Source organism: Onychomys torridus, chromosome 6 (assembly GCF_903995425.1).
Source record: "Onychomys torridus chromosome 6, mOncTor1.1, whole genome shotgun sequence".
In the NCBI taxonomy this organism is placed as follows: Eukaryota; Metazoa; Chordata; class Mammalia; order Rodentia; family Cricetidae; genus Onychomys; species Onychomys torridus.
Genome location: NC_050448.1, coordinates 8188955 through 8215517, shown reverse-complemented (window position 1 = coordinate 8215517; position 26563 = coordinate 8188955). Strand labels below are relative to the sequence as shown.

At 42.6% G+C, this 26563-nt stretch overlaps 1 protein-coding gene across 7 annotated transcripts in view; it reads right to left on the bottom strand.

The window, feature by feature from the left end:
* Pld1 (phospholipase D1) overlaps positions 1–26563 on the bottom strand; it is a 223393-nt gene that overhangs the window by 66902 nt on the left and 129928 nt on the right. For 5 of the 7 annotated variants that reach the window (XM_036190361.1, XM_036190357.1, XM_036190356.1 and 2 more), the window contains 4 exons: positions 18400–18510; positions 11071–11271; positions 9422–9635; positions 8519–8632 (listed from right to left, as the gene is read on the bottom strand). In XM_036190361.1, the coding sequence (XP_036046254.1) occupies positions 8519–8632; positions 9422–9635; positions 11071–11271; positions 18400–18510 (640 nt within the window). The remainder of the gene's footprint in view (positions 1–8518; positions 8633–9421; positions 9636–11070; positions 11272–18399; positions 18511–26563) is intronic. The other 2 variants (XM_036190362.1, XM_036190359.1) reach the window with 1 other exon arrangement.

The following is a 26563-nucleotide window of genomic DNA, read 5'->3' as shown; positions in this document are numbered from 1 at the left end:
AACCCCGACACCTCGAGTTAAGCCATGGGAAAGTTTCAGAGATGTGTCAGTCATAAAGACAACGAAGCAGGGGAGAAGCCGAACAGAAACCACAAATGTAGTACTAGGCACAAAAGAGGCATTAGACAGGCAGGCGTGGGGTGCAAGAATGATTGCTGAATGAATAATAATAGTACCACTTGAAGAGGCCAGTGAGAGCTCTTCTGGCTTCCACACATTACCACTCCTGTATCACCCCAGAACTGTCTTTGTGAAATGCGAAGTTGTTGAAAACCTCTATAGAATCACCTCCCGTCTACAGGTGGTTCAAGTGCTCAGGGATTAGTGTAGGTAGGAGTTTCTCCCAAGCCGGCCACCATCTGTCTTTTTCTTCCCTGTCTTCCCTTCGCTTAGCCCCAGGCATTAACATGCGGTATTTTTCACTGTGTTTTACAGGCTGATCCGCCTTGCCTATGTGCAGTTTGCGTGTTACCCATTCTGTGTACAATGTTCTTCCCTCCCTTTGGCCTGATCTCTTAGTCATTCATTATAGGCCACATCATCCTACCCTCAAGAGAGACAGAACAGACCCCTTCAGGGAGTGGCATCACCAGCACTGATGTTGTCCTGTCCAGAAATGCCCTCCCCAGGCCTTTGACCAGGCCATGCAACTGCATACAATGCTGAGTGGATATCCCTCCTCAGAGTTGGCACCATATCCCTTCACCATCTGCTGTAGCTCCCAGCATCCAAGAAGTAATTAATAAATGTTTGCAGAACAAATACTTTGATTCAGTCACCACACACCTAATATTCTATCTCAAAATTAATAATTAACTTTCCAAAGGTTGCTAAGTATGCTGAATAAAAAATGGTTTAAAGTGTCAATGTCAACAAAAGCAACTAATGCTTGAAGCAGACCTCTATAGTCCTCTCCCAGCCAAAGGCTTTCCTGCTGTTCACACCTGAAAGGAAGAGCGTATGTGGGCCCCGGACTGCCCTGCAGGCTCTTCATAGCAAGCACGGTTATTGTTGAGGAGGGAAACTTGAGAGAGTAAGGTAAGTAAGGAGGGGCAGAGAATGAGAATATAAAATAAATGATGAGTCAATCCAAACTTACGAAACACAGAAACAGAGAGCTGGCTGTGTAGACAACTGAGCCTGGGGCCCTGAATCAATCCCAGGGCTCACACGGTGAAAGAACTGACTCCCCCAAGTTGTTCTCTAGTCTCCACAGGCCTGCCATGCCACATGTGCATGGGTACAGCCCTACCCCCACACTGTAGGAAAATAAGAAACCAAACGTAACTATTAAGTTTGAGATACAGTATTAGTTGTGTGTGGTGATTGCAAATGTACATATACATATAACTTATTTTCATCAACTTGAGAAATGAAGCTAAGATTCTAACACAGACACCCATACACTTGTTGAAATATTATGATAGGTGGTTATCATTTGAAAAACAAAATGAAAGTAAATTTCTAGTCTCAGAAAATGACCCTGACAGTAACTGAATTCAAAATGCCTTTGTTTCTCGCCAAGGCTCAACTATTCCAATAGACAACAGTCCTCCTCACAACATACAGAGGCAGCCGTGCACACACGGACAGCTGTGAGCAGGCACACCAGCACCATGTCTAGCTTCTGAATGACATCATCACAGTTGTGTCTCTTCTCCTTGGTGCCCCGTGCCAATTCTCTGCACCCTTGTCTGTCAGCAGCTGAAGTCTGCACAAAGGCATCTTCTGTTCTTGCCAGGAGTCTCCAGGCCTGCTGTGGCCACCTCTTTTTGTCACACCTAGCACTAAAATTGCCAGCATCCTGTAGCATCAGTCCCTCCATGGGTGACTCAGTTCCAGCCTCTCAGACCCCTGTGCTGCTCTCCACTACTCTGCCCAGCTATCTTCCTCCCATCACCACTTCTGAAACCATAAGGACATTCCAATCATTCTTCTGGAAATTTCCATCTACCTCAGTCTTGAGCACATTAACACAACCTAGTTGGATCCCTTTACATCAAGTATATCCTTCAAAAAATCTTTACCTTTGATCACCCCCCCCCCCCCCAACACACACTGCAGTGGGATGTTCTGTATGCTGTGACTGTATTGCTCTGGTTGATAAATAAAACGCTGATTGGTCAGTACTGAGGCAGAAAGTATAGGCAGGATAAACAGACAAGGAGAATTCTGGGAAGCAGAAGGCTGAGTCAGGAGATGCCAGCCTGCCATCCAGGGAGCAGCATGTAATGGCACACAGGTAAAGCCAAGGAACATGTGGTGATACATAGATTAATGGTTCGGGCTAATTTAAGATATAGCGTTAGCTAGATAAAAGCTTGAGCCATGGCCATGCAGTTATAATTAATATAAACCTCTGTGTGTTTACTTGGGTCTGAGTGGCTGCAGGACTGGCAGGTGAGAGAGATTTGTCCTGACTGCTGACTGACCAGGACACAGGAAAACTTCAGCTGTACCCCACCATAGTATTTGCCAGCATTTTTTGAATTAGAATATTTCAGCCTGACTCACTGGAGCCTCCATAAGTTGACCTAGATAGATTCCATCAGCCCAGTCTACACAAAGTGAAGGGTCCAGAAATATAGGAATAAGATAGAAATCTAGGAATAAAAAGTTATAAGCTTAAGAGATGGAAGCTGACAGCCATCAGCTCTGCCAGCAAATGGGGATTAACCTTTAACTGGGCCCTTTGTGTTTTATGATGAGCAGCTGTGTCAGCAACCCAAATGTTATTTTTTTTTTAACTAAAGATTGCCCTCTGTAGCCCTGGGGTTATCTATTTTTCGATAACCCCCTACCACTCATTACCGAAACCAAAGTTAACTTTTAATGAGTTCTCCATGACAACCTGCTTTGCATTGCTTCGTATTCCTCCCACTCTGGGGACCCAGCTATGTCAGGAAAAGTTGCAGGTTTGTACAATCATCAATTAACTGTGTCAGGAAGGGCTGCTGGGATATACAAACATCATTTAGATGAAACCCTCTAAAACCTTGTTAATGGAAAATTGTAAAACCTAAAAAGCAATTTGTCTCTAAAAGTTCTTCAGAATTGTAAAAATTCTTTTGTCCATGCCTAATGCTTACTTCTTGCTATAAAAAGGGGGCCATAACCCGCCTCCATTGACACAGCCTCAGAATCCCGAACCCTGGCTGTGGTATCAGCTAGCTGATAAGCTTTTGTGCCCCACGGGGATTTCTTTTTTCTGTTTTTTTTTTTTTTTTTCCTGGAATAAAGTCTGCTCCTGATTTAACAGACTTTGGCGGTCTGTCCTCCATTATTTCGTGATCCCAGACCTAACAAAAGGAATCCTTAATCACAACTCTCTAGTTCCCAAACTCTAAAAGCCCAATGGTGTGTTCGCGGTTCATGTATTATCAGAAGCTGACCTGAACTGACGTGAAGTTATCCTGATTGCATTGTCTCCACTCAGGCTGTATATATGCAGTTTGCTCACATGCCCTGGACTGCTAGAGCCTGGTGGAAATGCCATGTAACACAGCCTGTAGACATGATATCACTTTTCTGTATCCTAGCACATTCTAGATTCTGGACCACGTCTGACTCCAGGGTTTCTTGTAGACTTGTGTGGGTTTGTCCCACTGCATACTTAAGTTTGAGAACTGAAAATAAGTTCTTTTAGTTTTCATTTTCAAATATGTGCCCTAAGATAGAACATTATCCTGAAACAACTATTCTCTCCTTTTTCAGTCTCTACCTTCCAGTCTTCTGTAGTGTTAGGGTCTCATGCGTGCTAAGCAAAGCACTCGACCACTGAACTACGTTCTCAATGCCCTACATTTTGAATCTATATTCATATCTGAGGGTAGTTCCAATCCAGGTTCTGAATGAGTTATGTGTTTTTGAAAAAGTTCAGTCTTCAAGCTTTCTAGATTTCCAAGTGTGTTGAGTTGGTCAAGAAGGTTTCACCTACAGCAAGAGTGCTGACCACCGTGCTAATCAGTAAAATAGTTCAAACTATTTCATGATCAGCTAGCAGACAATAAGCTGGTTTTCTTTTTTGTCTTGTTTTGTTTTCAGACAAGACCTATCTGGCCTTAGCTGGCTTCAAACTCACTGTGGAAGCCAGGCTGGCCTCAGGTTTGCCACAGTCCTCTGCCCCTGTTCCCCAAATGCTGAGACTGCAGCTACATGCCTGCCTGAGCTAAGCTTCTTGAGGGAACATGGCATCTTATGCACCCAGTGCACTGAGGCCCAGAGGAGTCTGGAACAACCTTAACTTAACATTACCACCCCATCAATGTGAAATCCTGCTTACTGATCTGCTCAGTATTACTTACAAAGGAAAGCTCAGCAAATGCTTCCCAAGCATAAGAGGAATCAAATTCTGTATTTAAAATAGTGTCAAGCAAAGCAATAGAAACCTGGAACCATCCTTAGAACATAATTCTGAAAAGACAAAAAAAAAAAAAAAAAAAAAATCCTTGAGGCTGTGAGTTTGAGGCCAGCCTGGTCTACAAAGTGAGTTCCAGGACAGCCAGGGCTATTACACAGAGAAACCCTGTCTCAAAAACAAAAACAAAACAAAGCAAAAAAAAAACAAAAAAAAACAAAAAACAAAAAACAAAAAAACAAAAAACAAAAAACCATGAGGGCAGCTGAATGCTCTTTGAATTAAAATACTTATTACAGAATCTACCATGGTTACTGACCTCATAAAGAGGAATTAAGTTTAATATAGTCTTTCTGCTTAAACCCTAGTGATCTCGCCTGTGTTAGAAGCACAGCAAGAAAGCCCTGCGCCCACAGATTTCCAGAGAAACCAGGAATACTATGCATACAGGATTGTCTTTCCAGTAAGAAAGATGAAAAACCTGTTCTTCCATCCAGGAAGCTGAGAGTTGGGAGTGATAAACTGTGGGGTGATCTGTGTTACCTGTTAGGCCAGGCCTATCAACTAAGACTGGAGGTGACTAGGAATCTAAATGACCCTTATAGCCAGAGGCTCCCCGAAACTCACACAATCAGGACCAGATGGTGGCTAACAGCCCAAATGACCTCTACGCTGTCTGTATGACCAGACCAGGCCAGAACTTTAGGCCCTTAAGCTAGTGCGGGTAGCCTATCTCTAGAACCCATCTTCTTGGAGGAAATGACATGTACCCTGAGTTGAGTTTCAATGTAATTATGCTTCTTTGTGCACAGGGGATTGTATTCCATCAAGAAACGTTTTTTTCCAAATTATACTGGAGAGAAAGCATCTCTTTTTAGACTCCCCGGAGTCTGATCCAGGTTGACAAAGTCAGCCTGACCTGGTTTTCATGCTTATCTCTTTGTGCAGTTCACTCCCCTGCCTGGACACCTGCAGGGACCCCTCACACCTGTACCCTGCATACTGGCCTCTGCACGGCCAGGCATCCTGGAGTCCCTTCCATGAGGCTATCTGTACATTAACACGACCCACTGACTTCCAGAGATGAAATTCTTACAGTAGCCTACAAAGCTGCTTATAATCCATCTAGTCCCCACCTTCCTGCTTTTCTAACATTCCCATCTCCCAGCCACATTTCTAGAACATCCCAATCGCTCCCCTGCCTTGAGCTCTTGGAATTTGCCATTGCTCCTGCTTAGGACACCTCCCCAAAGTTTCTTACTCTCCTCTCCTTTTTGATCTCTAGTTCAAAGTCAAACCATAAGAGTATCATTCTTTAATCAGGTTATTTAAGAAGAGTAGTTCACCCCTCGGCTTTCACACCATTGGTCTCCACTATAATAATTATCACTGCTTGATATACTACAAGTCTGTGTATGCAACACACATCCTTATTACCTCAATTTCATCCATAGTTCTTAGGACTGTGGTTGGCATGTCATAGGTGCTCAGTACATATTTATTCAATTAAGCATGCAAGGGGGCTGGAGAGCTGGCTCAGTTAGGAGTGCATGCTGTTATATCAGGGGACCCAAGTTTGGCTTCCTGCATCCACCACAAATATACACATAATTAAAGTTAAAATAAATCTTTAAAGAACAATGTGAGTTTCTGCTTTAATTGCTGCTCTGTCTCATTAAGGATGACCCAACCCCCTACTTCCTTATCATTCCCAGAGGCTAAAATTTGAGTTGTTTACTTCCTCCTTTTCTCTTAAAATAAACACAGTCTCCAGTCAGGGAGTGGAGGAGACTGTAAATGCTTGTCAAGGACACTTCCCAGCAGCATCACTGTGGGCCTCACACCCTCAGCCAGGGTTGGCCTAATGTGTCTCAGTTCCACTTGCTCCCCATCCCCTGCCCTGTGCACCCCACTGACTGTCAAGGGGCAGAGCTTTGACACTTCAGCAACTTCATTCCATATCCCATTTTGAACCTCACTTATAAAGCAGCAAACACACACACCAGAATGGCCACTCTCCGGCCTGCTTAACTGAAAATGCTTCTTAATATTTACAGCTGCAGGTGCCTGTCTTTGTGACCCTAAAGCTTCCAGACCTCAGAACATTGAGGTGGGCACACAGAACTCATGCCAATCGAGAACTAGCCTTATGTCAAGTAACTAAGACGTCCCCACATAATGTTTTCCATTTTTATATTTTTGGTTGGGAGCCTAGCCTTTAACGGCTGAGCCATCTCTCCAGCCCATTTTCTACTTTTAATTGGGTATCAACATTGTTAGAATTTACAAGATTGACAGTTACACTGACTGAGCTTTGGTTCATTACATATAGTTAATGCATTTTAAAAAATGCTGTGTGTCTAGGTCCATGCAGTAGCTCCGCAGATAAAGGTGCTTGCTAGCAAGCCTGGAGACCTGAGTTCATTCCCTTGGCCCCTCTTAGTGGAAAGAGAAGACCAGCTCCTACAAGTTGCTCTCTGACCTCTGCATAGTCACCATAATAACCTAGGCACACTCATATACACACACAAAAATAACCACATAGAATGGAAAAGCTAGATTCCTAAAGAATGTGGAGCCACTCTTACTGGTCCTGCTAGTCGGCTTCCCTGGAGAGTCATCCCGGTCTATCAGCTGGACTCCAATGCCTAATCGAGCAGAACAAAATCTTAGCCTTGGGATCGAGCCAAGGTCAAATGGACGGAGTGCTTGCATTTCTGCTAAGTTACACATGTAAATACTGAGCACGAGGATGCTGATGAACTGGGACTACACTGGGCAAGTGAGTCTCTTGCCATCCAGGTCAAGTTGTCTCATCTGTGACAAGGAGATAATATTCCTGTCAGGCATTACAAGCACCCAGAGCAGTGTGGGAGCAGCTGAACACTCGGCTGCTGGTTTATTGTGGTAATTCCTCTTCCTTAGGTCAGAGGAGTTGCCAAATCATCTCCATGCCCATCATAATTTAGGCCCTGATAAATTCTTCTCATAAAAGTATCAGACAACAGTTTCTAACTCATCCTGTGGAAAACATGATAGCTCTACCAAAACCTTCACGATTTTTCAACAAATGAAGTCGTATTTTCCACACTTTCTGGGGGACTCTGTGCCCCAAGTGTGTCTTCTTAACACCAGTCACCACGTCTTAGCCGAAAGTGGCATTTCCTGTTAACCAGTAAAATGTTGGTCTTTTCCATCTCAGGGCCTTTGCTGGGATTATTCCCTTTACCTGAAACACCTTCCCGTCCTCACCTACCCCTCAAACTTCCTGCCCCGTCCCCTCCTACCCCTCAAACTTCCTGTCCTTACCTACCCCTGAAACTTCCCATCCTGTCCCCACCTTCCCCTCAAACTTCCTGTCCCGTCCCCACCTACCCCTCAAACTTCCCATCCTGTCCCCACCTTCCCCTCAAAATTCCTGTCCCCACCTTCCCCTCAAAATTCCTGTCCCCACCTACCCCTCAAACTTCCTGTCCTGTCCCCACCTACCCCTCAAACTTCCCATCCTGTCCCCACCTACCCCTCAAACTTCCTGTCCCGTCCCCACCTACCCCTCAAACTTCCTGTCCCGTCCCCACCTACCCCTCAAACTTCCTGTCCTGTCCCCACCTACCCCTCCAACTTCCTGTCCCCACTACCCCTCCAACTTCCTGTCCCCACCTACCCCTCCAACTTCCTGTCCCCACCTACCCCTCCAACTTCCTGTCCCCACTACCCCTCAAACTTCCTGTCCCCACCTACCCCTCAAACTTCCTGTCCTGTCCCCACTACCCCTCAAACTTCCTGTCCTTTCCTCACCTACCCTTCAAGCCACTGTCAGACCCAGCGGACAAGCTCCCTACTAGAAACATCTCTCTGGGTCAGCAAGAGGAAGTCCTTCCGCCTTGCACGTGTGTGTGTGTGTGTGTGTGTGTGTGTGTGTGTGTGTGTGTGTGTATGCCTTGTGCTACAGGGTTGTTCAGCATGTTTTCCTCTCTTCACCACTGGAGTGTAGGTTCTCAGAAGCACAGAGCTTGCACTTACATGGAGCAGGTCCTACCTAACATGGGACATGAAGACTAAACAGAAAGCCGTTATGAACACACACTCACTGTGCACACGCAGCACAGGAAGCAACAGAAGCTGAAGCCTGTGGGTTTCTGACACTAGCAAGTCACTTACCAGCACTGTGCCTAGCGAGCCCCTGCTGGGACTCACTGGAAGGACGGAAGACTTTCAAGTGGGGCTTTAAACCATGGATTAGATTCTGGTGACTTCTATAGTGGTTAAAGTAACCTGGAGAAAGTTCAGAGTTCTTTTTGTTTTACAAAGAAACTTTTACATACATACATATATATGTATGTATGTATCTATATAAAATTTTCTAAACTTGAAAGCAAGCTTAATCGTTTTTAAAACAAGCAGGTCTACAGAAACAGCCATGAGAGCTAGTGTGATAGGAAATCACAGAGCTCTAAGCAAGATTTGCAAAGAATAGTCAATTCATAATATATAGAATATCTGATGTCTACTGATACAAGCTTGATATATTTCTGGATGAAAAGAGAAGTATATTTCTTCTACAAAAAGTTTATAAAGTACACCTAAGGCTTTTCTTTTCCCTTTATAGTGTGTCATATTTTAGAAAGCTTTAGTCATTATGGGACCACCAAAAGTTATGACTTCTTTGTATTGATAATAAATGTCTTTAAATGAGGCAAAGGAAACCAGACATGGAGCTCAATTGGTAGTGTGCTTGCTTACATGCACAGAGCCCTTGGTTTAATCCCAGAACCTTATAAAACAGGCATCTCAGTGCATGCCTGTGATCCAGAGTGAGATGGACAGGAGCCCAAGATCAGTCTCTACCACATAGTGAGTTTGAGAGCAGCCTAGGGTACATGAGACCCTGTCTCAAAATACAAACAGTGCCAGAGGTGGCACAGTGTCACACAGGATGGCATGGCAATCTTTAGGCATTACTCACTGAATGCCACCACAGAATTTTTAAAAACAGGTAGGCCAAGGACTGGCTGCGAGGATCACAGAGCAGCTAAGAGACATTCTAGCGAAGGTGTGACTCACTGGAGGCGCTGTCGATGCTGCTGATGCTGTCCGAGTTGTGCAGACGACGACGGTGCAGTTGTCGATAGAGACTAAACTTGGAGAATTTCCGGGCCTTTCCTATCCCTTTCAGCTTGCCTTCTGTTTCATCTACACTCCCCATGATGGGCTCGTTTGTATGAGATTCATGTTTATCCTTGAGGTTTAAGGATTCCGTAGACTCTGTTGTTGCTGCCTGAGAAAGTTATTTAAAAAAATGCGTGAAGTTCACTGCAATGGGCTTACACTTCAGTAGAGCTGGAAGGAGGTTTACAGACAATGGTTCCCTCAGAACAAACTCGCCCTAGAGTCTCAGGTCAGCCATGGGGTGGTGGTAGATTTGTAGTCAAATTCTTCTGTTTTTATCTTGTTTTTGAGATAGAGTCTCTCTACATAACCCTGGCTGTCCTGGAACTTTCTATGTAGATCAGGCTGGTCTCAAACTCAGAGATCCACCTGCTTCTACCTCCCACATTTTGAGATTAAAGGTGTGTGCCACCACACCTAGCTAAAATTCTCAAGATTTCATTCACTGATCTTTTTACCTCACACTAATTACACTATTTAAATCCACTGTTAAACCACATAACTTCTCTGATGAACTGACTTCCTCTGCCAATCAATTCTTTGTTACCCATTGTTGTGGCTTGAACAAGAAATGTTCCCCACAGGCTGTTTGAACACTTAGTTGGTGGCAGTGTTTTGGAAGGCTTTAGGAGGTGGAACCTTGCTGGGGGAGGCGAGTCACTGGGGGAGGGCCTTGAGGTTTGAGGGCTTGTCTTCTCCGAGCTTCCTCACTGCAGTTGGAATGTGATAAACAGGAGTCCAGCTCAGGTCTCCACACCTTCAGCAGCTACATGTACAGTACATGGACTGTACTCCTTAACCTGTGGCCAAACAGCCTCACCTCCCTTATGTCACTTGTCAAGTCTTGGGTCACTTCGATGAGAAAAGCTAACCCATGTGTCTAGGCAGTACCTTGCTCTTCCTCCCAACCCTCAGAAGCCAGCACAACGTAACCATCAGTAAGTATAAGAAGAGCCCATGGCATCTTTCAATAAGGATACTGCACTTTGGCAGTGCAGAGCTGAAACCCAGAACAAGTGTTCTGGCAGCTCTTGATTAGCAGGAACTCTGAGAAGTTATTAGTTAACTTCCTGCTCCAATTCACTCTAAGTGACCCCAGACTGATCTGCTGATTTTTGTGCCCGTACATGGGAAAATGCTAAGAACAAATGCACACACTCTTATAAGTGAAGTGCACAAAAACCAAGCTCTGGAAGCTTCCTGGAATGGGCTTCTTACTCTTATTTAACCTAAGTACTGACTGTCACACATTTTTGTTCATGAACACTTTCTCTCAAAAAGAAAATTAAATCCCTCCTTTGAATAGAAAATCAGGCTAAACCGCTATACCGACCTTGTGCTCTCTCCCTGTGGGAGAGAAGCTGAAAGAGACCAGGTTCAGGGTTAGGCAGGTAGAGCAGGCTAGTACAGGACAATGGGTATGTCCATCACACCTCGCACCTCTTGGATGCTGCCTCTGCGTCACGGGGTCAGTCATGCTATTCATATGGGTTTAGATAAGCCTGTCAGTTTTGTGCTGTCCCACAGAGGTGACAGGTACTTACTGTGAGAGAGCCCATGGACAGTCCTGAGGTGACTCGCTTCACACTGCCCACATCTGTGAGTCTGTGTTCATCGTCATCCCACCTTCCGTAGGCAAGGTCAATCCCACCCACAAAAGCCACTGATTGGTCGATAATGACAAGCTTCTCATGATGAGCCCACAGATAGACACTGGATGACACATGGTCTGGGTGCCTCATCACCTGGAGAAATCCACAGAGAATGTGGTTTATAAATGCCCTTTACATCGCAATAAAATAGGTTTGCTTTCTCCCTGTAAACATTTAAAAAATAATAATTCAGGTACAAAAATGTGTTCTACATATGCCCAAGAACGTTCTTCAAACTTCAAATTTTATTCTTAGTATTAGCAGAGAAAGACTTCTATCCAGTTTTTCCTTTCCTTTCTTTTCTCTTCTTCTCCTTCTTCCTCCCTTTCCTTCCTTCCTTCCTTCCTTTTCTTTTCTTTTCTTTTCTTTTCTTTTCTTTTCTTTTCTTTTCTTTTCTTTTCTTTTCTTTTCTTTTCTTTTCTTTTCTTTCTTTCAGGACTGACCTGGTTGGCTTTGAATTTGAGATCCTCCTGTCTCAGCTTCCCACATGCTGGCATTCCAAGTGTGGGCCCCACACACACCCTCATATGGTTTAAGTCCTCAGCCATCTGAGGTAGTTTGAGGGAGCTGTCATTTGACCTGAATTGCAGTCATTAAGGCTAGATCAAGTTAACAGCTAGAGTTCTCTTTCCATCCCCTCCAATAGTTACCCTTGGCATAAATAAATTAATAAATAAGTAAAAAATAGAATACTTAGCCAATGTGTGCTGTGGATATCGCTCTGTGTAAATAAAGTTTTGATTGGCCAGTGGCCAGGCAGGAAGTATAGGCGGGACAAGAGAGAAGAGAATTCTGGGAAATAGAAGGCTGGGGGGAGACACCACCAGCAGCCGCCATGAAAAGCAACATGTAAAGGTACTGGTAAGCCACAAGCCATGTGGCAAAGTATAGACTAACAAAAATGGGTTAATTTAAGATAAAAAAAAGTAGATAACAAGAAGCCTGCCACAGCCATACAGTTTGTAAACCAGGCAGGAAAACTCTAACTACAAATGACGCCCAACGTGGGGTGACTGTCCAGGCTGCCAGCTGTCTCTGTCTACTCTTGGAAGACTCCTTAATAATGCTTACATCCTTCTCCCGGTTCTCAGGCAATATTATATCCTTCTGAGGTCTTTGATATGGTTGAAGACTAGATATTTATAATTTCCTCAGTTATGATAAAAGATACATTAGATATAAAACCTTAGACTCATAAATATAAGATAGATAGGATATCTTCTTTAATATTGTAACTATAATTCTTGCTAGATAATTGTTTTGTTATATGTAATTTTACTATGTAAAAGTTAAAACCTTCCTTTAAAAAAAAAAGGGGGGGAGTGCTGTGGATATCGCTCTGTGTAAATAAAGTTCTGATTGGCCAGTGGCCAGGCAGGAAGTATAGGCGGGACAAGAGAGAAGAGAATTCTGGGAAATAGAAGGCTGGGGGGAGACACCACCAGCAGCCGCCATGAAAAGCAACATGTAAAGGTACTGGTAAGCCACAAGCCATGTGGCAAAGTATAGACTAACAAAAATGGGTTAATTTAAGATAAAAAAAAGTAGATAACAAGAAGCCTGCCACAGCCATACAGTTTGTAAACCAGGCAGGAAAACTCTAACTACAAATGTGCATTTATGGAAAGACATTTAATAAATTATATTTGTACTCTGATGATACGAGCACACAGAGACCTGGACAGCTCCTTATGTAAAGGTGCTTGAAGACGCTGAAAAGCTGCTTTCAGGAAGATTCCCTACACGATCCTATTGGACCTCTCTTATGTTGATGTTTGTAAGTAGAAAAACACCAAAAATGTTGGCTTGCGCTTTCATTTACTGTAGTAGAATACATAAAACACAAAATTTACAACATTACCAGTTTAGATGTGTAGTTTTACTAGGTACTGAACTAGCCAATCTTGAGAAAGACTGGTATTTGTGCTTCTTTAAATGCTTGGTGGAACTCATCAGGGCACCGCAATGGAATCACAAGGACTCCATGCTTTTCCCATGGGAGAGGTTTTTCAGCTGCTGATCACAATCTCCTACCTAGCTATGCCCATCCAGATCTCATACCTTCTCCTGGAATAGCTCGGGCAGGTTTTGTGTGGTTCACCTGGTTTCCCAGCCTGACTCTGGTCACAGTAATCTTAGAACCCTTCCTGTCACAGAGAACTTTTCATGCTGGCCCCACCTTCTCTTCTTGTCTTCAGAAACTAGAGGCTTCTCTTTTTCTCTTTTTCTTCTAACTAAAGAGTTCTGGTCGATCCTTCTAAGAACCAGCTTTTGGTCACCGATTTTCTTTTTCTTTTTTCCCTGGTCTTCCTGTGCCACATCTGTGTTCTCATCTGGATTCCCTTCCTCCTGCTGTTTTTATGGTTCCTTTGTTCTCCTTTGTCTGAACCCTTAGTTGGAAGTTAAATGACATTTTGGGACCTTATCTCTTTCCTGATGAAAGTCATAGGCGTCTCCCCTTGACACTGTTTTTGCTAATTCCTATGAGTTTTGCTATGTTTTTTTTAATTTTCCTTTGACTCTAAGGACAAATTTGATGTCTTCTCCTTCTCCAACAGAAGCTCACTATGTAGGCCTTGCTAGTCTGGAGCTCACCATTAGGATCAGGCTGTCCTCAAACACACAGAGATCCTCCTGCCTCTGCCTCCTAAGTGGTGAGATTAAAGAAGTGAACCACCATGTCAGCCTGAAGTCTTCCTTTAAAAATTTTATCTATTTAGTTTTTTTTGTTTGTTTGTTTGTTTTGTTTTTGTTTTTGTTTTTGAGACAGGATTTGTTTGTATAGCTCTGGCCGTCCTGGAACTCACTCTGTAAACCAGGCTGGCCTAGAACTCAGAGACCCACCTGCCTCTGCTTCCTGAATGCTGGGATTAAAGGTGTGCACCATTACTACCTGGATTAATTTTATTTTTTAAGTTAGCATACAGAATGATAGGTTTCCTGATGATGTTTTTATACATCAATGTCATACATTGTTCTTGTTCATTCTCTTTCCCTTTTCTTGCTAACCATCTTCCTGATAAGCCCCCTACTTCCACATGACTGCAGTGCATATTCTTTCTCTCTCTTCCCCCACCACACCCCCTCTTTCTGAGAGGTCCTTGCTGAGCAGCTCTGGCTGATCTAGAATTTAGGGCATAGCCCAGACTGGGCTTGTGCTTATGGCAATTCTTTTTTTGCTTCAGCCTCTCAAGCACTGAGACCACAGTTGTGAGCAACTACACTGCATATGACAGCTTCCTCATGTAATGTTCTAGGAGCTCATCCCTGTTTGGGAATCTTTCTTTCAATAGCTCCTTCGTTTCTATGGCTGAACAACAGAGATTGGAGTTCTGTTCCTCTATTTGTCATTTGCTCAGCATTCAAGTTGTCCATGCCTGTTAGCTGTCACAAGCACTGTGGCTAGCATATGTCCATGTAGTATGTAAGGGATCTTGGTCTCTCTTCTCTTGGGTGAAGACCTAGAGGCCCAATTGCTAGATCACATGGTAACTGTATCCCTAACTTTTGAGGAGCTAGCAGATAGTTTTCCAAAGTGTCTGTACTATTACTCATTCCATCAACATGTATACTCTCTATCATCTCAGCAATACTAGCTATTACCTGGCCACCAATTATAGCTGGCCTAGTGGATGTTAAGTAGCATCTCATTGGAGTTTTGATTTGTACTTTCCTGATTCTTAGTAATGTTTAATGTTTGCTTGTGTGGTTTGGCCATTGGAATCTTCTGAAGTGTCCATTCAGAGCCTTGGCTCATTTTAAATTGTCTTCTAATGGTTGAACTGTACAAGGACTCTGTATAGGCTAGAAACACACCACTTCTCGGGTCTATGATTTGTAAATATTTTCTCCTCTTCTGTGGCTTGCTTTTTCATGTCCTTGATGGTGTCATTTGTTTTATTTTTTCTTTTTTTTCTTTCTCCCCCACTTCCATTTCTTCACGAGGGTCACCCTAGTGCATTGCAGGGAGTTTTCATTGCACTGGGTTCCTACCTCACTATTTCAGAATGTTTGTTTACACTGTAAAGATGTGTCTCTGCCCAAGGTGCCATTTGATTGGTGCAATAAAAAAGCTGAATGGCCAATAGCTAGGCAGGAGAGAATAGGCAGGACTTCCAGTCAGATGGAGAACTCCAGGAAGAAGAAAGGTGGATTCACCGGTGAGATGGGGGGGGGGGGCAGGAGGTGCAGTATGGAGATGAGGTAACAAGCCACGTGGAAGAATGTAGATTTTAAAATATGGATTAATTTAAGTTATAAGAGCTAGTTGAGAAAAAGCCTAAGCTAAGGCTTTCATAATTAATAAGAAGTCTTTGTGTCATTATTTGGGAGCTGGCTATCCAAAGATAGTCCAACAAGAAAGTAACAACACCTCATCCCCAAATGCCCTCCCATTCCAATCGCCTCTCCCAGTACTCTCTCCTTCCATCTCTCCCACACCTGACTCCTCCTTTTCCCATCCCTACACCCCCAGTCCACCCACAAAATCTATTCTATCTCCTTCCCAGGGAGATCCATGCAGCCCCCTTTGAACCCTCTTTGTTACTTAGTGTTTCTGGGTCTGTGGATTATAGCATGATTATCCTTTATTTTACAGCTAATATCCACTTATACATAAGTCAGTACATACCATGTGTGTCTTTCTGGGTCTAGATTACCTCACTCAGGATGAACTTTTTCTAGTTCTATCCATTTGCTAACCAGTTTCATGATGCCATTTTTTTAACAGCTGAGTAATACTCCATTGTGTAAATGTGTCACATTTTATCCATTCTTCAGTTGAAGGGCATCTAGGTTGTTTTCAGTTTCTAGCTATACTGAATAAAGCTGCTATGAACATAGGCTAGAATGTGTCCTTGTGGTAGGATGGATTGGGTATATGCCCAGAAGTGGGATAACTGGGTTGCTGTGGGATATCTTTCTGTATGCTGTGAATATGTATTGCTCTGATTGGTTGATAAATAAAGCTACATTGGCCTATGGCAGGGCAGGATGGAGCCAGGTGTGGCAATCCAAGAGAGACAGTGGGAGGAGAAAGGAGATGCCATCAGGAGAAGCAAGATGTAAGGTACTGGTAAGCCACAAGCCACGTGGCAAGGTATAGATGTATAGAAATGGGTTATTTTAAGATGTAAGAGGTAGCTAGCGAGAAGCCTGAGCCATTTGGGCCATATAGATTAAAAATAATATAAGCCTCTGTGTGTTTACTTGGGTCTGAGCAGCTGCAGGACCAGGCGGGACATAGAAAAACTTCCAACTACACTGGGTCTTGAGGTAGATCAATTTTCTGAGAAACCACAATTTGTTGTATTCTTTTCAGTTGCTAATGTCACAAAAATCACTCCTGGTAAATGAGTGTTGAGATGCTGCAAAGTGACTTATCTTCTTATCCTCTTGGCTGATTTTTAACCAAGTGAGGTACATAATTGTTACATATTTTAAGCCTGCTAGAGAGTAAGTCTTGTGACTGATGGCTAAGTGATATTTACCAATCGATTTTAGGTCTAATGAGATTTCAAGGAGCTCTTTCAAATATTTCACAGTAGATATTGTTGGTCTAAAACTCTATAGAATTTCAAATCCTAGAAGTCTCTTTATTGCTATCAGCAGAACTGGGTGGTGACCTTATGTCCAAGTAGTTTGGCAGTGCGGAGAGCAGACAGAACTCAATAAAACAGTGCAGGAAGCAAGTGCTTTGCTCAACTTTCATTTTCAGTTATCAGGGATAGGTTGAGAAATCAAGCTCTACTCACCCCATCAAGAGAGGGAGTATAAAAGCTGAGCAGACAGGTCTCAGAAAAAAAAAATATTTTTTAAAGCATTCAGCATCATTAGTCATCATAGAATCACAACACAATTTTAAGATTCCATCTTGGCTGGGCAGAGAGCTGGGAAAACAAACAACAAATGCTGGAGAGCATATGGGGAGAGACGAGCTTCAGTTGCTGCTGAAGGGGTAAACTGGTGCAGCCACTGTGGAAATCAGTGTGGAGGTCTCTCTAGGAAACCAAGCCTAGAGAGGTGGTGCATACCTTTAATTCCAGAACTGGAGAGGCAGACAGGCAAGAGAATCTCTGTGAGTCAGAGGCCAGCCCAGTCTACAAAGTGTTCCAGGCTAATCAGACCACATAGTGAGGTCATACTTCAAAAATACAAAAAGAGGGGGGGGGGGGGAGGGAGGGAAGAGGGAGAAAGAAAGGAAGGAAGGAAGAAATAAAGAAAGGAAGGAAGGAAGGAAGGAAGGAAGGAAGGAAGGAAGGAAGGAAGGAAAGAAAGGGAAGAAACTAAAATTAAAACTGCCATGGAGCCGGATGATGGTGGCCTAGCTGGCCGGGCGGTGGTGGCGCACGCCTTTAATCCCAGCACTTGGGAGGAGGCAGAAGCAGGCGGATCTCTGTGAGTTAGAGGTTAGCCTGGTCTACAAAGCAAGTTTCAGGAAAGGTGCAAAGCTACACAGAGAAACCCTGTCTCAAAAAACAAAACAAAACAAAACAAAACAAAACAAAAAAAAAAAAAAAAAACCAACCAAACAAACAAACAAACAAAAACTGCCCTGGGGCTCAGCTGCACTCTTGGGTATATGCAGAACTAAGTCACACCACACAGATTCTTATTCATCCATGTGTATTGCTGTTCTATTCAGAAAGGCAAGCAAATGAACCGATCCAGATGCCCATCAATAGATGAATAAAGAGTATGTGGTATGTAAACATGATAGACTTTTATTTAGTAGTAACAAATGAAATAATGACATTTTCAGGAAAATGATGGAAAAGGAAACTATTATATTAAGTAAAGAAGCCCAGACCTAGAAAGACAAATACCAAATGTTTTCTCTCATGTGTGGATCCTAGATTTAAACATTCATAAATGCGCATATCTACGGGGTGTGTGAAGGGTCAAGAAACTGAAATGGGATTATGAGAGGGGAAGAGAAGTCTGAAGGGGGTGGGGAGGGAAAAGAGGGTATGGAAATACATGTGACATGAAAGCAAAATAAAGGGTGTTGTGGGGATGAAGGGAAGGGGGAGCAGGAGGCTGTGCGAAGGGAAGGGGAGGGAGGTCAACAGAAACAAGGTATGGAATACTTATCCTTTTGTATGCTAAGAAAAGCAAACCAAGACGTATTTCTGAGGGTTTGATGCTGTTTGTTCAAAATGAAGATTAAGGAAATTTATATGGGAAAGGCTCCTGTGGGCAGTGAGCCCTGGTACCCAGTACCTTTATGTTGGGGTGCAGCCGCATCAAAGTCCGCTTGCTGTATTCACTGTTGATTCCGAGGGCCAGCTCCACCTCTTTGTAAAGCATTATGAAAATCCGAACACCTTGTTGCTGTCAAAGAAAAGAGGAATGAGCACCTGGAGGGCCATGACTCCCTCCCTCCCTCCTTCCCTGTGTCAGAGCTCCTTAGTCCTATAAACTGGTATGAAAATACTCAATGTACAGACAGTACAAGGAACAGCATGTATTATGTCAAGACACAAACAGCAAATACAGAAACTTAGGTGTGGTGGCAAATACTGGTCTTTCCAGCACTGGGGAAGTGGAGTCAGGAGGAAAAGGAGTTCAAGGCCAGCTGAGGCTACATATGATCTTATCTCAAAAGAAAACCACCCTCGTTCTCATGAGTTCAATCACAGGAGTGCTGGTGCTGGACTACTTGTAAATCCAGGATGCAGAGACCAACACCTCAGCTCGTGAAGGTGCCCAGCAGCCTTAGCGCCTTTCCAGACACCCCCAAGCACTTGTCACTCAGGAGAACTGGGACCTAAGCCTTTGAGGCAACAGTTAGTGCCAAATGCATCCTAAATGTCTCAGGGCAGAGATTGTGTGGAATTTTTCTTGCCCGAAGAAAGAAATGGTTTAAATGGAAGAAACACTTTTGAATCTTCAAAAATGAATGTGCCAGCTCTTAACTCACAACTAGATTCCTAATGTCCATGTTACTAGCAAAAGGACTTCACTGCAGCAGTAGCTGTGTGACATGGACACATAAATTCACACAGGTCTTCCCCTGGACTGTGGGTCAGAAGAGAACAGACAGGGCTGTTGGGGCCATTTCACTGACACAGTAAATCAGAGAGTGCCCGGTTAACTCCTACCGAGTTATACCATCTGACCAGCAAGAGCCATGTTTCCACAATACAGCTTCAAACAACATTAAGATTCCATGCTTTTAGGCAATAGAAAATGGGAATAAATACACAGCTTCCCAGTGTTATTCTGCCAACATTATATAGTGTATGAATTTCTTGTAAGACCACATCACTTCACTGGCTAGTTATGACTGAAATGAGTCTACAGTTGTGGAAGGTCGCTAGATTTACAACCAGGTATTTATTAAATATTTTAGAACATACACTGTTGTTCTGACAAAAAAAAAGTCAAAATTAATCTATGTGACACACACGCTTCATACACTTGCTTGAACATGCATGTACACACACATACATAATTCCATTTCTTTAGTTAACACTATAACTATTCAATTACTATTATAATCAAATATGAAAGTACAGGGCTGACAAGCTGGCTCAGTAGATAAAGGTGACTGCTGCCTGATGACCTGAGTTGATCCCTAGAAACCATGTGGTAGGAGAGAACCTCTACACATACACTACAGCATGCATGCATACTCATGCATGTGTGCATGCACACACACATTAATACATGAATATCTTAAAGAATGGTGTGCTGGAGAGATGGCAAGCCTGTAGCGCTTTTGCTGAGGGTGACTGTTTCCCAGCTCCCATATCAGGCAGTTCAGAGCTCTAGCTCCAGGGGATCTCATGCCTTTCTCTGGCCTTTGAGACACCATGCATATGTATACATGCTCACCCAAAAAACATTATTAAAAACTAAAAGTAAATATTTTTTAAAAGATAATCAGAAATATATAATTTGAATAAAGAAATAAGGAAATAAAATATGGGTAAGAAGGGAACAGGTTTTTGATGACCTGGGCCAGTCAGTGCTTTGTAATAAAACACTAATTGAGGGCTTGAAGGAAAAGTGGATTATTTTTCCCTCTTCTATCATTTGGCTATATTTTTCTATTTAAGTATGTTAAAATTTATCACTGAACTATGGTCAGGGATAAAAAGAAGTCTCTGGGGGGAAAAGTATAATTCAAAGTTTATAACCCAAAATTTCAACCTAAGTAATATATGCATAAACCTGACCTCATTTTCTGTTCATTTATTTCAAATGAATAAAATTCTGCTTTTGATTTTAGAGAGAGTTGCTCTAATTCTTTTGTGTATATGGGTGAGTGTGGTGTATGTGCAGCATACATGCATTCCCATGCACAGAAGCCTGTGAGTGTGGTGATGTGTGGCATACATGCATTCCCATGCACAGGAGCCCATGGGTGTGGTGATGTGTGCACATGTGCATTCCATGCACAGGAGCCCATGGGTATGGTGATGTGTGGCACACATGCACTTGCCTGTGTGTGAACAACACGGAAAGGCTCTGTGTGCCCCCTCTATCACTGACTTCTTTATTCCTTTGAGGCAGCCTCTCCCTGAAACTAGAGCTCATTTTTCTGCTATAAACCCCAGCAGCCCCCGGTCTCTTGCTCCACAGCACTGGGGTGACAGGTCCACACTAAACACTGCCCAGCTTGTTGCCTATGGACATGGATCTGAACTCACACCCTCACGGTTTTATAGCAAACATTCTTAACCACTGCACCTCCAAATTCTGCCTCTTGAGCTTAAAATATTAATATTCATGAAGCATAGTATTTGCAAATTAGGTCCTTGGTCTAAAACCTGCAGTTTCCCACTCAGCAGGTTAATTGGTGGATTTCTGAGATAAAGATGTTAACTCTCATGGACTGCACCAACACCTTCCAAATATTACACTTGGTAGTTTCTTCTATACCATGTCTTTTCTCACTTGAATAAAGTGAATCTACAGGATATAAAGTATAATTTCTGTCCCCTTTTATCTTAAATACCAATGACTAATAAGGGAGTAATTATATAAATGTTATTTTTAATGGGGCTTGTCTTATATAATTGGGCTTATACCTGTAATAAACAGTTAAAGCCTGTCAGATTACAATAATAATAAAGCAGTGATTTCTTCCCTTTTGTATACCATATCACAGGGTAGCCATGAACTCCATAAATGATAAAATGCACTCCAGATCACAACCCAGCAATAAACTCCATAAATAGCAAAGTGTGCACCATATCACAGCATAACCATAAACTCCATGAATGGCAAAGGAAATCATTCCTTTGAGATAAAGCCATTTGCTTTGTTGTAACAGTGCAGGCTTATGAAACCATGGAAGCTATTTTGGTAAATCAAAAGCCAAATCTACAGAAAACAGAGGCTAAGTTTGTAATTTAAAAGTAATTCTTTGAAGTAGCCTTCCTATATGCAAACAGAAATTGTGCAGAGATAAATGATCAGTAAAACATTGCTATTCATAAAAGCTTAAAAGAAGCTGGGTGGTAGTGCATACGTCTTTAATCCCAGCACTTAGGAAGCAGAAGCAGGAGGATCTCTGTGAGTTTGAGGTCAGCCCAGTCTACAGAGGGGTCCAGGACAGCCAAGACTGTTACACAGAGAAATCCTGTCTCAAAAAAAACCAACCAACCAAAAAGCTTAAAAGAAAAAAACTACCTCAGAATTAACCTAACCAAATGATGAAAGTTCTCTGCAATGATCATTTAAAACACTAAGGACTTCACTAACGACAAGAAGCTAGAGGTGTAGCTCAGTTGGAAGTGTGCTTGCTAGCATTCTGGAAACCCTGGGCTCAGTCCCCAACACTGCATAAACCAGGTGTGGTGGTGCATGAAGCAGGAGGATTAGAAGTTCAAGGTCATCCTTGGCTGTATAGTGAGTTCACTGTCAGCCTGGGATATATAAGGTGGTAGGATATGAGAAGAAAGGTCTCCAATGTTTCAGGAGGGGCAAAGTTTATTTTGTGAAAATGGCTATGTCCCCAAAGGCCACCTATAGGTTCAATACAATCACTACAAAAAATTCCAATGACATCCTTCAGAGAAAAAAAGAAAAATCCTGAAATTCATAAAATTCACAGAAGTGTAAAAGGCCTCAATAACCAAACAATGTTGAGCAAAAAAATCAATGCTGGAGGCATCACCATGTCTGATTCCAAGCTACACACAGAGCAAGAGGGACAAAGGCCACAGGGGATGGGCACAAAACACCGACACACAGCTCAATGGAGAAGGAGAGAGGCCCAGAGTTAAAGTCACATGGTATAGCCATCTTCTTTGTGGCAAAAATTTAAAAAACTACCACAAAAAAAAAAGGATTGGCAAAAAGACACCCTCCTGGGAGAATGGGGTTCAAAATGAAAGAAACTAGAACCTGGTGATATAGAAATATAGGATATAGATATGATAGGATGAAAGGGTAGACTATTGAATCTACTTTTAAAGAGCAACAACTTGTTTGAAATGTTTTACTTTGGTATAGATTTTAGTCTATTGATACAAATTTAAAGTTAATTTTGTTATACATATGCATATTTCTACATGTGTTTAAGGTACTATGTTTATGGAGCTCATTTGAAATTGCAATGGATAATTAAGAAATACAGATTAGTAATTAGTCTTCTATGATAGTCAAAGTTACAGTCATGTTAAGTTTTCTAGGTATATATAGATATGATTCAATAAGGAAGGTAATCTTCAAACACTTCAAAGACCTACAGAATATGGCATTTTAAATGTTTTAAAAACTTAGAATTTCTGGACAGTGAGACACATCTGCTCCTGGCAGCACCAATTTACTTCAAAAAGAAAGATAGGCATTGAAGACACTCCTTATGGAGTTTATCTTCTTCTTGGCAAAGGTAGCCAGTTGGACAAAAAAATGTTCTTGCCTGGACTGCTTGACAAAATGTTGCATCAACTGGACATGTAGGACCCATAGGAAGGTGACCACTGAACTTTGCAAGGCAAAATGGTCCTTCAGGTTCCTGCTTCACAGACATTCTACAGGACACAGAGAAAAGTGACTGGGAGACTCTAGACCTGTGGGCTGAAGATGGATGCCCCAACGTTGCAGGGGAACATTGGATGACTTTGGAGGCAGCTGTCTCTGTCATTCTGGATTTTTGGAAGTTGCTTACAATGTTCTTCCTGTTTACTTAGGTAATATTGTATCATTCTGGGCTGTTTGATATAGTTGAAGACTAGATGGTTATAATTTTCCTTGGTTATGATAAAAGGTAAATTGGATATGAAACTTTAGACTCACAAATACAGGATGAATAGAATATTTTCTTTGAATTTGCCAAATATAAATAGACTGGATATTGTAACTGTAATTCTTGCTTGATAATTGTTTTTTTATCTGCACTTTTGCTATGTTGGAGTTGAAACCTTTCTTTTTGAAAGAAAAGAAAGGGGGAAGTGCTGTGGATATTGCTCTGTATATTGTGAATGTGTTGCTCTGATTGGTTGATAAATAAAATGCTGATTGGCCAGTAGCCAGGCAGGAAGTATAGGTGGGATAAACAGACAAGAAGAATTCTGGGAAGAGGAAGACTGAGTCAAGAGATGCCAGTCCAGCGTCCAGGGAGCAGCATGTAATGACACATAGGTAAAGCCACAGAACACATGGCAACATATAGATTAACAGAAATGGGCGGAGTTTAAATGTAAGAACTAGCAGTAGTAAACCTGAGCTAATGGCTGAACAATTTTAATTAATATAAGCTTGTGTGTGTGTGTTTACTTGGGTCTGAACAGCTGCAGACTGTAGGGCTGTGGGAGTCAGACAGGACCAGGAAAACTTTCAGCTACATCCTGACCTCTCATGTATTCAAAAATCAACTTCAGACCAGGCACAGTGGGCAGGACTTTGATCCCAGCACTTGCAAGGCAGGTGAAAGTGGATCTCTGTGAGTTTGAGACCAGCCTACTCTATGTAACAAGTTCCAGCCCAGCCATTACTACACAGTAAGACCCTTTCTCAGAGAATAAGAAGGGCACTATTAATAAGCACTATTAATAATTAAGAAGGCTCTCTGGAGGGGCCTTTGCGAAATAACACGTTTCTTATCTTTGCTGAACTTAAGTCAACAAAGTTCTAGAGTGAAATGAAAAACTGCAGACACACATTCAGTCCTCCTTCCTAAGGAGCCTGTCATTAGGTATGGTGGCACAACAGGACAAACACAGGGGAAATTCAGGGGCTTTGGACACACAAAACACACAAGATGACAAGGAAAAATACAGTGGCAATCAAAAGAACCCCATTTCATAGCCAGCTTGTTCTCTTTATTCAGAGTAGCATGGTCCCAGCATTTCCAAAGCATAGACAAGTCTGTCTGCTGCCTGTCATTATCTTGTACAACCCTCCCAGAGGAAGAATTCGCTGTTTGCCAAGAACTCCCCTTGGGGTGCAGTAGTAGGAGAACCAAATGGTGAACGTTAAAGTCCCTGTGTGGTGGTGTTCAGTTGTAATCCCAGCACTTGAGAAGGGGAGGCAGGAGGATGAGGGCTAGCCTGGGCTACATGAGATCCCATCTCAAAAGCGGCGCGGGGGCGGGGGGGGGGGATGGGGCTGTGAGATGTCTCCTTGGATGAAGGCACTTGCCTCCAAGCCAGAATTTGAGTCTCACAACTCCCTCAAGTTGTCCTCTGATGTCCACACATGTGTGCACACACACAAATAAATTTAAAATAGAATTTAAGAAAAAATTTTAAAAGCAGAAATCATATCCTCACTATTTAAAGATAAGAAACACTGGGCTACCATATCACAAATACCTATGTGTTTTTATCCAGTTTTGTTTAAATATGGTCCTGGAGGTTAAAGATGCCCCTTTTCTTCCCCTGTAAGCCATCCCAGCCTCCTACTGAGGATCCCACCGGTTTTCTGGGTAGAGGGGCATCTCTCTCTCTCTCCCTTCTCTAGTGTGGACATCTTTCCCTCTGATTACTGACTATAGCTGCAGTCTTGTGTCTTGTGATGAAAAAAAATAATAAAGTGGATGCCAAATTCAATGTGAAATGCAAAACCCTTTGACTGCTGCCAGCTTACTGGTCTGGAAAATTCCTTTGGTGTCAATCTCATATTTCTAAGACTGAAACATACACAACTGTGGTGCAGAGCTCTGGTTACCATAACTTAGGCAACTTATGTTCTCAGTTCCTAGTGTCCTAATGGCAGAACTGTGGTAACCAGAGGCAAGGGTGCCTGAGCCATAAACGATGTGCTGTCAAGACTGGCTGGCACTAATGACAACATCGCATATCAGGAGGCCCAGGAAAGATGTTATTATCAACTTAGTTGTCACCAGAAAAACAAAATATACTATTGTAAGAGATGTTGACCTACATATCAGTTATAAGACAGATTTGTAGATTCTTCTTAAAAATATTTAAAAAATAATCTGTACAAAGAAGAAAAATGTTTCATTTTGTGGTGGGTATTGTGTTCCCAACAATATTGTGCACCCTAATAAATTTATCTGGGGTCAGAGAACAGACAGCCACTAGAACAAAGCCAAAAATGGTGGCTAGAAAATGGGAAGAGTAAGCCATAACAGAAGTTGGGCAGTGGTGATGCACACCTTTAATCCCAGCACTTGGGAAGCAGAGTTAGCCAGATCTCTGAGTTCAAGGCCACTTTAGAAACAGCTAAGCATGGTGATCCATGCCTTTAATCACAGGGAGTGGGGGCAGAAAGAGAAAGGTATATAAGGTGTGAGGACCAGGAATTAAAGGAGTAAAGCATGTAGTTAGTTAAGCATTTGGTTGGTTAAGCGTTCAGGCTTTGGAGCAACACAGTTCAGCTGAGATTCATGTGGAGGAGGACTCAGAAGCTTCCAGCCTGAGGAAAAAGGATCACCTGAGGAACTAGCAAAGTGAGCTAGCTGTGTCTTGTTCTGCTTCTCTGATCTTCCAGCATTCACCCCAATAACTGGCCTTTGGTTTGTTCTTATTAATAAGACCTGTTAAGATTCCTGCTACATCATTTTAATCAACCTTATGGATCTCTGTGACACACTAATTCAAAAATAGCTGGGCAGTGGTGGCACACCTCTTTAATCCCAGCCCTTGGGAGGCAGAGGCAGGTGGATCTCTATGAGTTCGAGACCAGCCTGGTTTATAAAGTGAGTTCCAGGACAGCTAGGACTGTTACACAGAGAAACCCTGCCTAAATAAATAAATAAATAAATATGATGTCACACCCTATTCTTTTTTAATTTAGCATGTGGCTTTCAGAAGCTAAATTATGCATAAGAAGCAATATTCATGTATACATGACATAGGAATGGTCCAAATGTTAAAAATTTTATGAGCAAAGTACAAATTCAGTGCAGAGAGATGAAGGAGAGCACTTCACCAAATGTGCCATGGAGCCATTAACCCTTCATAGC